General features: G+C 31.6%; 1 protein-coding gene across 1 annotated transcript in view; it reads left to right on the forward strand.

Annotated features, from left to right (window-relative positions):
• Positions 1 to 2,842: 2,842 nt before the first annotated feature.
• Positions 2,843 to 14,457, forward strand: part of LOC113513498 (ras-like protein family member 10B) — a 72,712-nt gene continuing 61,097 nt past the window's right edge. Inside the window, exons 1-2 of the mRNA XM_052896006.1 lie at positions 2,843 to 3,045; positions 8,045 to 8,119. Of these exons, the coding sequence (XP_052751966.1) occupies positions 3,033 to 3,045; positions 8,045 to 8,119 (88 nt within the window). The 5' untranslated portion in view covers positions 2,843 to 3,032. The remainder of the gene's footprint in view (positions 3,046 to 8,044; positions 8,120 to 14,457) is intronic.

The following is a 14,457-nucleotide window of genomic DNA, read 5'->3' on the forward strand; positions in this document are numbered from 1 at the left end:
ACAGATATACAAGCGATTTTTAAACCGACTTCAAAAAAGGAAAAGGCTCTATATTCAACTGGTTTTTTTTATGCCCACCGATGTCCCCGTCAACTATGGGCCTATTATATTTATTTTTTTTCGAAAGAGATGGTCCCTATGTCAGCAACTCAGGACTTGGTAATGGGATTCCAGGAAAATCAAGGACAACCCTCAAATTTTGGTAACTTCAATATATGCTGTTACAAATTTTCTGAAAATTTATTTAGATCTGCGATAATCTGGTACGAGTATTTGATGTTGCTGAGCTGATGATGGAAGGCACAGGTCGTCAATAGTTAGGAGTTAAAGATAAATTCTTTATATTCTGTAGGCGCATAATATACATTAGTTGTTATACTCTTTTTATTTAATTAGACGAGCTGATGATGGAAGGTTTAACTCCTTAACGGTTAGGAGTTAGGGGAAAATTCCTTGGCTATTATAAGCATGTGTAAACCACTTTTTAGGCCTTTTCAAGTTATTTGGGTGATTGCGTCTTGAAGTCATCTTTTCAGGCCACTGAAATAATAATGAAAGCCACAGAATTCTCTACCGGTTAACAAAATATATATATTATGATTTGATGATATCTTTTTGGCGAGTGGGTTATTCTATTGGTAAGAGTTTTATTTTTTTTTCAAAAACAGCAAACGAGCATGCAGCTCACCTAATAGTAAGTGACTACCGCCGCCCATTATCACCCGCAACACCAGAAGCATCGCAGGTGTGCTGCCGGTCTTTTAAAAAGGAACATGGCGGGGCGTGAACATAAATAATCTTTTTACTTAGCTGATTAAGGGTACTTGATGGTAAAAAATTCTTCTTAAAACATGATCGAAACATGCGGTTGCTAATCCGCCATGCATGCTAACTGGCAAAATCTCTCTTATGGGGGAAGCTTATGTTTAGCAATGGACAGTTAACAGATGATATGATTATGATGAGAGTTGGCTGATTGGAGGCTATCACCCCATATGTCTTCACTGCAATGGGAGTACTCGTCAGAATCCTCTGAATACCTCACTTGAGATTACAGTCGTAAACATATTTTTATTTATTTACTCTTTATATTTCCTTATAAATAAAACTCGTATACCTTTCAACAATTGAAATAAAACAAGTTTACAACTTACTTTATAAAAAAATAAACAGTGATTGATATCAAACATAAAGATACCTATCGAACCTATTAATATTACGGGCAATCTATTTTTGGTAGGAGTGGATCTATAAGAAATTCATAACCTCACTTTACAGCTGCCCTTCGATCAATAAAAGTACCAAAGGCGCCTAAACATCTGGCGCGAACCCGGGAAATTTGAGCGCAGGCGCTAACCTGTGTTGCCAGAATTCGATAATTTTCTTTACTAGTTATTGAGGAAATTAAGATATAATTATTGAAATATGAGTTTTTTTTTTAAATACATTTCAATAAAAAATAGCAATTAAAATATTGTAAAGTGTAAAATCTATAAGTGTCTAGTCTAATAAATAACTGATCAGAAATTAAGTCTGTCACCTTCAATTTGAAATCCGATATCTAAACATTAGTGAATTAATTAATTATTAAAATAAATTGGTATTAATTATCTTTATGTTACTGTCGGAAGAGTGATGATTTTAACTTAGTTGATTTTAATTAACTTACAGTAAAATACAAAAATATAGTTTGAAATATTTCGTAGATTTGCTTACTTATACTAAATTTCAAGTTTATTTCCATAAAGCGAAAAGATTATGTTGATTAATACGTTTCAGTCTATGTAATGTGCTGATTTTTATTCGACTTCAAAAAAGGAGAACGTTTTTAACTCAATAGTAGTTTTTGATTAGTTACCTCATAACTCCGTTATTTATAAATCCAGTTTGATTCCATAGAAATTATATCAAAATCGGTTCAGTAGTTTAGTTTTTAAATCATAATGACAGGTCTTACTACAACTGAAATCGGTGTTTTTTTCTTGTAGAACAAAATTTTATCTTACCATTGAAGAAATAGTATATTCTCAAAGATTTTAAATTTTTTTATTTATTAATCAGATTTTTAAGGAATTTTATGGTTTTGCTTTGTTCGTATCATACTCTTGCAGCTTTCAGACTCTTGAATTCTGTTTCAGATGATAAATATATGGTCTATTTGATCAAGACACATGATCTTTAGTACTAACATACTTTCTACCTGTCTGAATTCAATTTAATTTAAATTACTTATAATATATGGACATAAATTCTTAAAAATCAATAACGTACACTGTAGTCTTGTCAGGCATACCAATTAGAAGCGAGAAGGGAGTCACTTTCAAAATTTTTGTAAGATTACTATAATTTATTAAAAAAAAATCTAAGAAATATATACAATTCAGATATTGAAGAAATTTAATATTTACTTGATATATTTTTATATGCTTTAATAAAAAAAGGGTTAAATGAAGTCCAAAAAATGCATGCTTACTACCATTTACAACTAACTAAAACGCCTAGTCAAATAATATATTCAATGTACCGATTGGGATATTGTTTTGTATGAAAATTGTTGCTGTTCAGTACATTTAGGCAAAATTTAAAATATTTAATATTTCTTATTCTTTTATTCATCATCATCATATAGGTTGCTAACTACCGACTGTTGAATATAATAAGCATTCCCCCTATATTGTCATAAGGAACGTTTCGGAGCCATCTGAATCCACTGAATCGTTCCATTTTTATATTATTTTTTATTTTTACTTTATTTTATTTTTACTAATAAAAATAACGTACTGATATTTTTTGGGACTTTCTCTTAATAATATGGCAACATTAAACATAAATGTCAAAACCATGTATCTGGAGCGAATTTTCCGCGTAAATAATCACATTTCTAACAAATTATGAATGAAAATCCATAAATTTTGTATGTAAATGTGATTAACAAATAATTCTACATCGTTCCAGTGCAGGCCGCGGTGTTTTTTTATACATCTTACTACATAAACTAAGTGATATGTACGAACGCGGACGAAATAATAATTATGTGTTCAAAAAGTAATGTTTAATTAGATATTGTTATTGTATTAGATTTTAGATGGTTGTTGTTGAAAATAGTCTTCCGTATAGTATCACATATCTTCACGCTTGTTACCTGTTTTAATAAAGGTTGTGCTAAATAAAATTGAAGAAATAACGTTTACAGTAAAAGGCAAGTACAAATTTTATAAAGTTTTTAATGAATTTTACTTAGTCTTATTCTTTGCTGATTATAAGCACCCGCATATAGACGGCTTTATAATTTATCGTAACAAAACGTGGCGCAGTACTATTTTATCTTTATGATTGTATTAAGAAAGTAAAATGTATGTAAATGTATTTTTTTTATACAACTTAGAATGGCAAACAAACTAACGGCCCATCTGATGGAAAGTGGCGACCGTCGCCAATAGACATGAGTAGTGCCATGGACATAACAGAGTATACTGTTTAGCCCATGATACCCCCCATGCGTTGTCATTCTTGAGGACTCAGGTGTTATTCCTCTGTATCCTGTGAACTCACTGCCATATCCCACCCTTCAAACCGATACACAGCTATACAAACCACTACTTCACGGTAGAAACACGAATGGGACCAAGGTGCCGAAGCAAACGACTTTTGTACAAAGTATCCCTCTTGTAAACTCCCTCTGGTGAATGTATGAAATTTGAAGAAGCTTCTAATTTTCGTGACGTGTCGTATCGTAGTCGTGCCTGTAAATTTGATAGTGGATTCATACACTTGGATATATTCTTCTTTCTTATTACATTATCGTGACCAATCTGTCACGTTATCGGTATACACTGGCAAGGTATCAGTGAGAGATGATAGATGAACATGAAAGCAGCTCAGTTAGCCCATAATGACGAATGCAACAAGTATAATCACAATGGTTTTCAGGGGGAAACGCGTGGAGGTCGACCTGACAGAGCTTGCTAGCAATGGGGACAGGGGGGAAAGGGATTGTCAGTAATGGGGCCAAATAGCTCCATTACTAGCAATATACCTTGTCAAATCGACCTCCACGTGGTATATGCCGATTGCGCGGGTGGGGTTACTATTTCAATACTTATTACTTATACTTATTAATATACGTAAAAAGCAATGGGGATATTAGACTCCATTACTAACAATCCATCCCACCCCCCCCATAAAACTGTTATACCATGCTACGATAAGTATAGTTAGACGAAAAAGTTGAGCCTTCGTATCTATTAATTTGACAGCTGTCAAAGATATTGAATATGCTAAAACTGACGACTATAGCTGTATGGGCTTAGCCCTTTTGCCTTACTCATTAATAAGAAATACCTCAAATTATAAAAGTATAAATGCAATATATTTAAGTGTATGAAAAAAATAGAACCAAATAAAAAATTTAATCTTATAAGTACATTAACAGGCAATGACAATATGAATTTTTTGCCGTTTTTACGTCTCACGTTTATTTAAGACGAATATTCATGTTCAATTGTAGAACACTCCCTTCAATGTCTGCTAACGATAGTGTTTTCACCCTGTATGTTTTATTGCTAGTATTAAAGATAATTTTCAGATGAGATCAAATTACATATATGAAAATGAGTTCCAAGTATTCGGAGAGGATCGAGTGGGCATGTCGACATCATAATAATAATAATAACGTGCGCAGAAAATTGGTGATTCTCAGAAAAGAAGCTAAATTATAAGGACTGAGACCCGATATGTGTGTAAATAAGTTATGGAATTGTACACGTACAGAATCGCAGTATTTTCCGTATACAATTTTACGAAATAACTATATTTTACTTACTACTATAAAAAGATAATTTATAATTGTGTTCCACAAAATAATCAACTTTAGTCGTGGTAAAATAGATTATTTCGATAGAAAAGCTAAACTGATTGAAAGTATATCCTTTTTAAGAAAAATGAATTTTCCAAATCGGTTTAAAATTGATGGAGTTATAAGATAACAAACATAAAATAATACAATCGAATCAAGAACCTCCTCTTTTTTTGAAGTCCTTCTAAAAAAGAAAATTAATATAGGTATACATGGATATAAATAACATAACATAGATATAAATCTCTTTTAATTACAGAAATAATTGAATGAGTTCAAATGAACTGCTTATCGGAGTATACATTTTTAATCTAAGATAGATACCCGAATGTTGCCATTATAAAAAAAAAAAAGTTTTTAACAATTTTATAAAATGCTTTGTCTGCACAAAATTGAATTCCAGTAAATTTGAAATCAAAAGGGTAATGGATAGATCAATCCATTATGGATGGAATAAATTGAGCGGAAGGTTCATTTAATCCCTCAGAACACCATTTGCAGTTATTTACCGTACCTCCATAATTTACCAATTCAGCAAATATAAAATAAACCATGAATCTTTTTCTCCTAAACTAATACACCGTTCTTTATATTAAAGTATAAAAAATAAAATAATGACAGTATTTGTGTTACTAATGAATCAAAATATAAATCATCCACGAATCACCTCATCTGTTAGTGTGTGTTTGTTTGTAATCTCGTAGCGCTGTAACGGTTTAACTAATCACTGTAAAATTTAACCTACAAACTATAGAATAAAGAAGCTCAAAGGTAAGATAATTATTAATTATTAAATATGATCGAAGATTTTTTTGCAATGCAACTCTACTTGTAAGCGTAATAGCCATTTGTATCAAAATTTATTAACAGTTACATCCGCTGTCAACAGTTTAACTATCGATTAAAATCAAAACTGTGATCTTAGCTTTTAACTTTGACAGTTTACAATAATCGAAGACTATATTTATTGCCTGGAGTGATATTATCTGTTAAACTAACGTCAAACACAAACAAAATCTCTTATTATTTTAAAGATTTTTAGAGAAGAAAAATACCTATTATCTGTAATTAAATGTTATTATAAGCAATTGTTTATTTTCTTCGTCGAGTTTACAGTATTTTATTTGAGTATTTTTTGATTAAATATCCTAACAAGTCTTGTTGTCTGTGCTAACATTCTGAATCAATAAATAAAACAAATTATAAATATATTCTGTGGCCATTTCTGAAACTTTTATAACACAGCGATAGTATAGCATGAAAACACGAGTACTTACTTAGTCCATTTCAACAATATTTTAATATGACTTCATAGCATTTTTTTTTAACATAATATAGAATTTTCTACAAAATACGTACCGCGGAAACATTTTTCTTTATTTGTTGTCAATGTTGCCGTAGTAAAATAATATTTCTTTCAGTAAACTACTCGTTCGTATGTTCTTCACTTGATTACCCTATTAATTTAACTTTTCGATGACGCAGCCAAAAATAGGTAGGTTACTTGGTTATCAGTTAAATTACTAGTTAATGTAACTGTTAAATGTCATAATTATTATATACTTGATACATTCGCCTGTAAGTCTGTTTTGCATTTATATTTAAATTACCCTATCGATTGTTCTATATTAAGTAAGTAGATACTTTTCTTTATATAAAATTCGTGCTAACAAGAAATTTCTATAGTCTTATATCCATACCTACAATTTCCCTAAGGGTTAGACTGCTACCTGTTGCTACGGCAGTGTCTAGTTACAATCTCTTTTTTCACGAAATACGGCCTTAATTACGTGCCTACTAGACTTCATAATGATAGTAACTTATTTACTTTTACCAAAAATGTTCTTTCAAGTTCAAGTTAGTAATTTTACTTAAAGTTACTAACTTGAACCCGCGACATTATCCCTGTGATCGGGATATATTTACTAATAAGGATAAAAAGTAGCCTATGTCTATCTCTATCTTGTATAGTTTGTATTTATTAAATATAGAGATAACAAACAAACTCACTTTCAAATCTATGCTAATATTATAATATAAGAGAATAAAATTGATAATTTGTTTGTAAAAGATAAACTGAAAAACTACTCAACTGATTCTTTCACTTATAGAATATATAGCCTGATTTCGTATAAATGCAAATTTACTCTATATTGTATATACAAATTCTTCATAAATAAATATCTAAATGACGATGAAATTTATATCAAAATTAGTTGCGTAATAGAGAAGTTACCAGAGAAACAGTCAGACAGCATATTGTATATTGAATCATTTACCAATGTTTAATCTGAGTTATGTACAATAAAGATTTTACAATACAATACAATACAGCAGTTAATGTTTACCAGAGGGAGACTCTGTACAAAAGTCGTTTGCTTCGATACCTCTGTCCTATATTTCTACCGTGTAGTAGTTATACTTGCATGGTTGTGTTTCAGTTTGAATGGTGGGATATGGCAGTGAATTTATAGGATACAAAGGAAAAACACCTTAGTCCTCAGAAATGGCAACGCATAGGGGGTATCATGGACGAAACAGTATACTCTGTTATGTCCATGTTACTGCTCATGTATATAGGCGACGGTTACTAGTTTCCATCAGGTGGGCTGTCAGCTTGTTTGCCATTATTAGTTTTATAAAAAAAATAAAAATTATATATGTTTTTTGTGCGCGAAAATATGCGTAAACGTATAGATTAGTTTGTCATTTATCTAAGGGACAGAGTACACTAAGAACAGAGAATACCGATGACACGAATAATAATCCCATCAAGTACGCGTTATAAATTGATGACGCGTCCTTGATGGAATAATACTGAAATAAAAAAGAAAAAACGTCAAAATCTCTCGACGCCGAGCTGTGTAAATGGCGCTCTCTATCACCGAAATTATTTAAATTAATGCAGTGAAATTATTACATCCATCAAACTCACGAACTTTATGAGGATTCATTCATTTCGGAGTAGTTGTATTGATAAAGCATGCCCGATGTTTTATTTATTTATTTATTTAAACTTTAATGCACAGTAAAGTTCTATGTACATTTGGCGAACTCGACACCGAACGGTGTTCTCTACCAGTCTACCATTAGGCAATCAGAGAAATACGTAGGCGGTGCATTATTGAATAGAGGAAAAATAAATCAATGCTTGATATATTCATGTAATATAAAAATATGTTGTTGCAGAATACCTAATGAGGTACAAGAGACGCACTTCGCAGGCCACGAGGTCGCGGCATTCGGATAAGAAATATACTATACGTAAGTTTTTTTTTACTCTTTACTTTTACTCTTGCTTAGTTTTACTTTGCTGGGTCAGCAAAACTCTCTAGAGAGGGATTTTTTAATGGATGATAATGACATGGAAACCCTGCCTGTGCTAATGGTATGCGCTGGCGAGACGCCAGTGAGGAATGACAGTTGAGAATAAAAAGGCAGGTCAGTTAGCACATCGTGATGAATAGACCTGGAGTTCAGCGCGATAGTTTCCAGGGGGGACCACGTTGGCCTGATAGGGTATATGCTAGGAAAGGGACTGGTAATCCGCATTACTAACAATCCATCCCTTCCCTGGGAAGAGGGATTGTTTGGGGTCGTTAATCCTTGCTACTAGCAATATACCCACACAAGTCGACCTCTACGCGGTCCTCGTTGGAAATCATAGTGGGTAATTACTTTTTGATGAATTCATCATCAGGTCAACTGATCTGCTTTCAACTTCACCTATCATCAATTATTGGTACCAAGTTCGCTATTACCGCTAGCGCAGGCAAAATTTCCATTCCATTATCAATCATTAATATATAAAAAAAAACCAGCGAACATTGTTTTGCCTCTTACTGCCATCTACTGGGTAAATTTTTTTTTCATCACAAAAAGAACTATTCTATCTTTCAAGTTAAAGCACACAGTGTATATTTACTGACGTCAATATTTGATTAAAATATTTGAATTGACATCTAAGAAGACTTTGTACGAGGCAAAAAAAGGGAACTCTAAATTTTTCCAAACAATTTTACATTCATGTGATCCTTCCTCGAATTTTAATGAATTAAAAAAAAAAACTAATAATAAGCAGAGTCTAGTTGTTCTCGAGTATGACGCTTAGCAACACATTTAGCCATTCAAGTTTACTTTTGTCTTATAAATATTCTATTAATATTATAAATGTGAAAGTTTGGGGGCAAGATATTGTCTTGTTACCCCATTGCTAGCAATATACTTTATATTACCCCTCCGGTATATACCGACAGTGCAGACGGGATAACTATTTTATGTTCACTAAATAAAAATAATATGAGAATTTGTAAAGATGGATAGATGCATGGCTGAATAGATAGATAAATATTTGTTATTCTTTCACACAAAAACTACTGAACGGATTTAAATGAAATTTAGTACACGGATAGGGTATATCCTAACTTAGCACATAGGATACTTTATATGTTGATATTTGCGGACGAAGCCGCAGGATACAGCTAGTAGAAAATATTCGGATAAACACTTGTACAAAATAGAAGAATAGTATCACTACAATTCTTAATTCACACAATTAAGAAGATTAAGTGTCGGAAGACAATAACTTCCCAGGACAAGGCTGCGGGGAACAGCTCCACTTACACTAAAACATGACATTAGTTGGTTAGATGACGCTTGATTTCTGCTTGACCGAGCTCAAACGATCGTCGCCGACGGCCGTCTATCAGGCGCCTGTTTGGTCAAATAAGTTTATGAGTTTGAAATTATTTTATTTATTCTTATAATTAGTACTTTTTTCATGGAAATGAATAAAGCATGAAATGATAAGGACAGACGTCATTTCTCTCTTTTAAATATAAGGTCAAAATGTCATAGTAACAAAGCAGAGCTATCTCATTTCAAACAATAGGCTCAAATTAAGTGGATCCTATGGGCACTAAGCTACTCATAGACATTTTTTAAATACTTTATATTTAGTAGAAAGTCTACATTGCATTGAATTGACATAAGTAAGTTAATTTTAACATATATTAAACTCATGACAAGAGGATTTTTTGCTCATTACATATATTCTCATTTTGTCTTTTTTTTTATACAACTTAGAATGGCAAACAAGCTGACGACCCACCTGATGGAAAGTGGTAACCGTCGCCTATAGACATGAGCAGTACCATGGACATAACAGAGTATATTGTTTCGCCCATGATACCCCCCCATGCGTTGCCATTCCTGAGGACTCAGGTGTTATTTCTCTGTACCCAATAAATTCACGCCATATCCCACCCTTCAAACCGAAATGTCTCGAATAGTTAAAAGAAAATTTTTCATTCTAATAATTAAAATTTTGCCCAGTTTTTTTTATAACATCATTACTTTGTTTTATACCAAAGAAATGACAAACAAGCAGCGACCAACCTGTTATTAAATGTTTATAATAGCCTATGAACGGTTGCTATACCAGGGGCATTACATGCGCGTTGGCGACCCTGAAGAAATTACTTTACTCCTTTTTTGAAGAACCCCATGCTGTACTCTGGAGGTACCTCAACAGGGAGCTCATTCCATAACCTGAGTGTTTGTGTGAGGAAACATCTCCGTAACCGCGCTGTACGCGACCTATGACCTTTACCTGATGGTATTACCTTCAGTCGAAGTTCAAATAGGTTGAATAGTATCTCTCGTATACTAATGAGTCGTCATAGCCGTATGGTCTCGGCATAGAATGGATCATTTCTTTCTTTTCCGTGGATGTCGTAAGAGGCGTTAAGGTATGGATGAAGGGACTTGATGGTAGAGATATGGGCAGCAGCGTCTCTCTTAAAACATAACCAAAGCCTAACTTTAGTAGCCAACCCGTTTGCCAAGTGTGACAACTTCTGGCAAAATCCCCTTTTATGGGGGAGGCTTATGTTTAGCGGTGAACAGTTGACAGCTGATATAATGATGATGATGATGCTACTAATTAGCAAACGCGTTGGGATATTTCATAAAACTGAAACAAATCGGAGATCATTTAAAACCATACTAGTATATCCGAATTATGAAACAATATAAACAAAATTATACAGTTTTGCCACTTTTATTACCATGTTGTTTACGACGGAACTTTGGGTATAATTTTATGGCCATTATTATTCCAACCCTTTATGTATACGTACACACACACACACATGTATGTAAAATTGTCAAATGTTATTTCATTTCATATTACATAAATTGCTTTAGGTATAATGTATAATAATTATTGAAATAATAATAATTTTTATATTAATAACAAAATAAATATGTGGGCGATAAAGGAAACCAGGAATGGAAATTGGAAATATACGAGTATATATATTGGCAGAAAAAACTTAGAAGACAAAGGTCGAGAAGGAAAACCAAAAGAAAACAAAAGAGATTTAATTTCGAATTTGTTAAATAATAATATAAAAACTATAAATAATATATGTGGGATGTACTCCACACTTGTTATCCTAATATAAATGAGAAGTGTTTGTTTGTTACTTCTCGGCGCCTTAATGGATCATTATGAAAGTGGCAGTATTAAATTTTTGTGATAAAATATTGTCCATTTGCTTTTTTACATAAATTGCTCTATATCAGTTTCATTGCCTCATTTTCACATTATGTCAGTCAAATAGTACAAAATAATTTACGTTGATAGAAGAAAATTCGTTACCCACATTCTCCATAATTTTCATAATAAATATAGAACATATGTACATACATATATATACATATATACAGAATTAATACTTTTATTTATGTTTCCACGAAATTGTTTTGAATGTATTCCATATTTATCCTATGATATCTCTTTCCACTCATTATGTTTTTCTAACTCAAGTTATGAATAAATAATGGACTGCTATGGTGTCTTTGACTGGATACGGGTAAATGAAGTATAATTATATATATATATATATATATATATGTATAATATATATATACATATATATATATATATATATATATATATATATATATAATAATTGTTTAATTAGAAACAATATAAGTAAAGGTGTCTTTATTTTACCTTTCAAAAAGTTATAGTAGTAAACTTGTTAGTTGAGTGAAGTATTTACTTGTTAGTTATAACTAGTTAGTAGTTATAAATAGTTAACTAAATAATTAAACAAAGTGTTTTTTTTTTATTTTCTTTTGAGATTAAATAAATAAATAATAAATCTTTATTTCACTCTTTGTTACAATATAGTTTGAAGTCCCTAATTCCCGAGGTAGGTATGCAAAAAACATGTGTTTCAGGAGTTAGTGCCCTCTTCCATATGTTGTTGTTTTATATTTTTCGTGAAACAATACGAAACAGAGAAGTAACAATTACAAAAACAAAAATTACAATGGAGCCCATAATTTTAGAGAAACATTAATTTATGGGTTCAGAAATAAGCATGGCGTTCTTCAAATTGAGCGTAATAAAGTTTTTTAAAGGTCGGCAACAAGCGCGTGTCGCCTTTGGTATTGCAGGCGTCTATAGACTACGGTAACAGCTTACCATCGAACGAGCCGTATCTTTGTTTATCATATAAAAAGTTTTTTTTTTAATATACACGTGTATCTACAGGTATACCTAAAGTGAGTAAAATATAAAAACTACAAATAAAAATATTTCTTCCTTAGTGTCAATTCTCTGTACGAACGGTAAACACGGTAAATGTAAATACATTTCCCCAGACAGGGAATTATGGAGGCGAGAACTAATCTCTATTGACATTGCTGGAAACCGTAAGTCTTAGAACTTGTAGTTCTCGAAGATTCCAGTCTCGAAACAAAGATTGACATTTGAAATGGTAATGGATTCTCCAGACTCTACTGATATTAGCATAGCTTAGAACAGTGTTTTTCAAACTTTTGCATGACGCGACCCCCTTAGTGAGTAAAAATCGTTTGATTCGGTTATTGTAATGAATGAATAAATTTATTTTTATTTTTTTATATAATTCTTTATTGTACACATCAGTTATAAGAATATGACATAGGTAATTCAATGTACAAAAGCGAGCTTAACTCTAATAGAGTTTTCTTCCAACAAACCCAAAGTGGAAAGGAGAGCAGTGTACAATATTGTGACAATTTGTAAACAGACAAAATTAAATTAATTGCATTATATTTAATCGTATAAATACACATATACATAAATATATACCTACATTTATGCATATATTTACACACACATACACATGTACTCGTACATGTAATATGCCTACATATAAAGATAAATAAATATAAGTTCATAGAATTAGAAGGTGCTCTTTAAGTTTACTCTTTAAAATATTTAGGGATTGATTCTCACGGATAAATATAGGAAGAGAATCCCATAATCTAGCAGCATGGACGGTAAAAGATCCACTATAGCGTGTAGATGAGTGTGAAGGGATTTTGAGGATAGGAGATTGCGTCGAACGGGAGGACACGTCATGGGGAACTAGAAAATCAAATCGTTCACGAAGATAGAAGAGAGAGGAGGGTAAATATTTATTTGCAAGCAAGAAACATGATAAGTACAGTAGATGTTAAAATATTAATAAGTCCATATATTTCGCCATAATTAGGCATGCAAAATTTTTAACACAAATATTGATTGAATTACGTTTTAACCAATGGTAACATTAAAATAATTAGTATAAAATAAAATTAAAATACAATTTCATGTTAATTAATATAATTAATTTTATTTGACATAAATACGTATTAGTAGGTCTGATTAGTGTTATTTTGCTTTTAATTTCATAAATTCATTAATTGAATAGAAACAATGGTTTACAATATACGATATTACAATATTATATATCGATACATAAATGACACTAACTTTATTTTTTTAACCTACAGTATCCCGAACCTTTGCATACATGAATCAATACATATAGAAATCCTATATACTAAATTAAGATATAACCTACTCATATATTAAATTTCATTCAAATTTATTCAGTAGTTTTACCGCGAAAGAGTAATAAGTATCTATCCATTCATTCTTACAAACTTTCGCATTTACAATGTTAACTGACTTTAACCCGCAACTTTGTCTTTGTACATGCAGGATATGTTAACTGGCCGGGATAAAAAAACTTATATCTTCCTCCATCTCAGATTGTACGTTTATACTAAATTTAATGGTGATTGAGCCGTTAAGGTGCTACGTTGTAACAAACAAACTCATTTTCACATTAGTATGGATATGAAATATGGATAATTGCGATAAATGTGCTTTTGCACATTTGTTCGTATCGGTATACGACATCACTTTTTGAATGACTCCAACCGACTTTTAAAAGAAAAAGCTTATCGATTCGGTTGTCTTTTTTTGTTTGTTACCTTATAAATCTATCGGTTCTAAACCTATTTGGAAAATTCTTTTTTATCTAAAAGGATATACTTACAGATTGGCTTTATATGAATTTTATCAAAATCGCTGCATTAGTTTAGTTTCTAACATATCTGGTTATATCATAATAGAAATCGGTGTTTTTGTGCGGCACAATCTAAATTATTATTTATCAAATTAAACCAATTCTTAACATTCTGTCCAAATACGATAAATTATCAAGGTGTATTCTAAATAGAATACCCCTTGGCAACAACTGGATATAATAATA

The sequence above is a fragment of the Galleria mellonella genome, unplaced genomic scaffold (assembly GCF_026898425.1).
Source record: "Galleria mellonella isolate WM207_F2 unplaced genomic scaffold, CSIRO_AGI_GalMel_v1 utg312, whole genome shotgun sequence".
NCBI classification, from domain to species: Eukaryota; Metazoa; Arthropoda; class Insecta; order Lepidoptera; family Pyralidae; genus Galleria; species Galleria mellonella.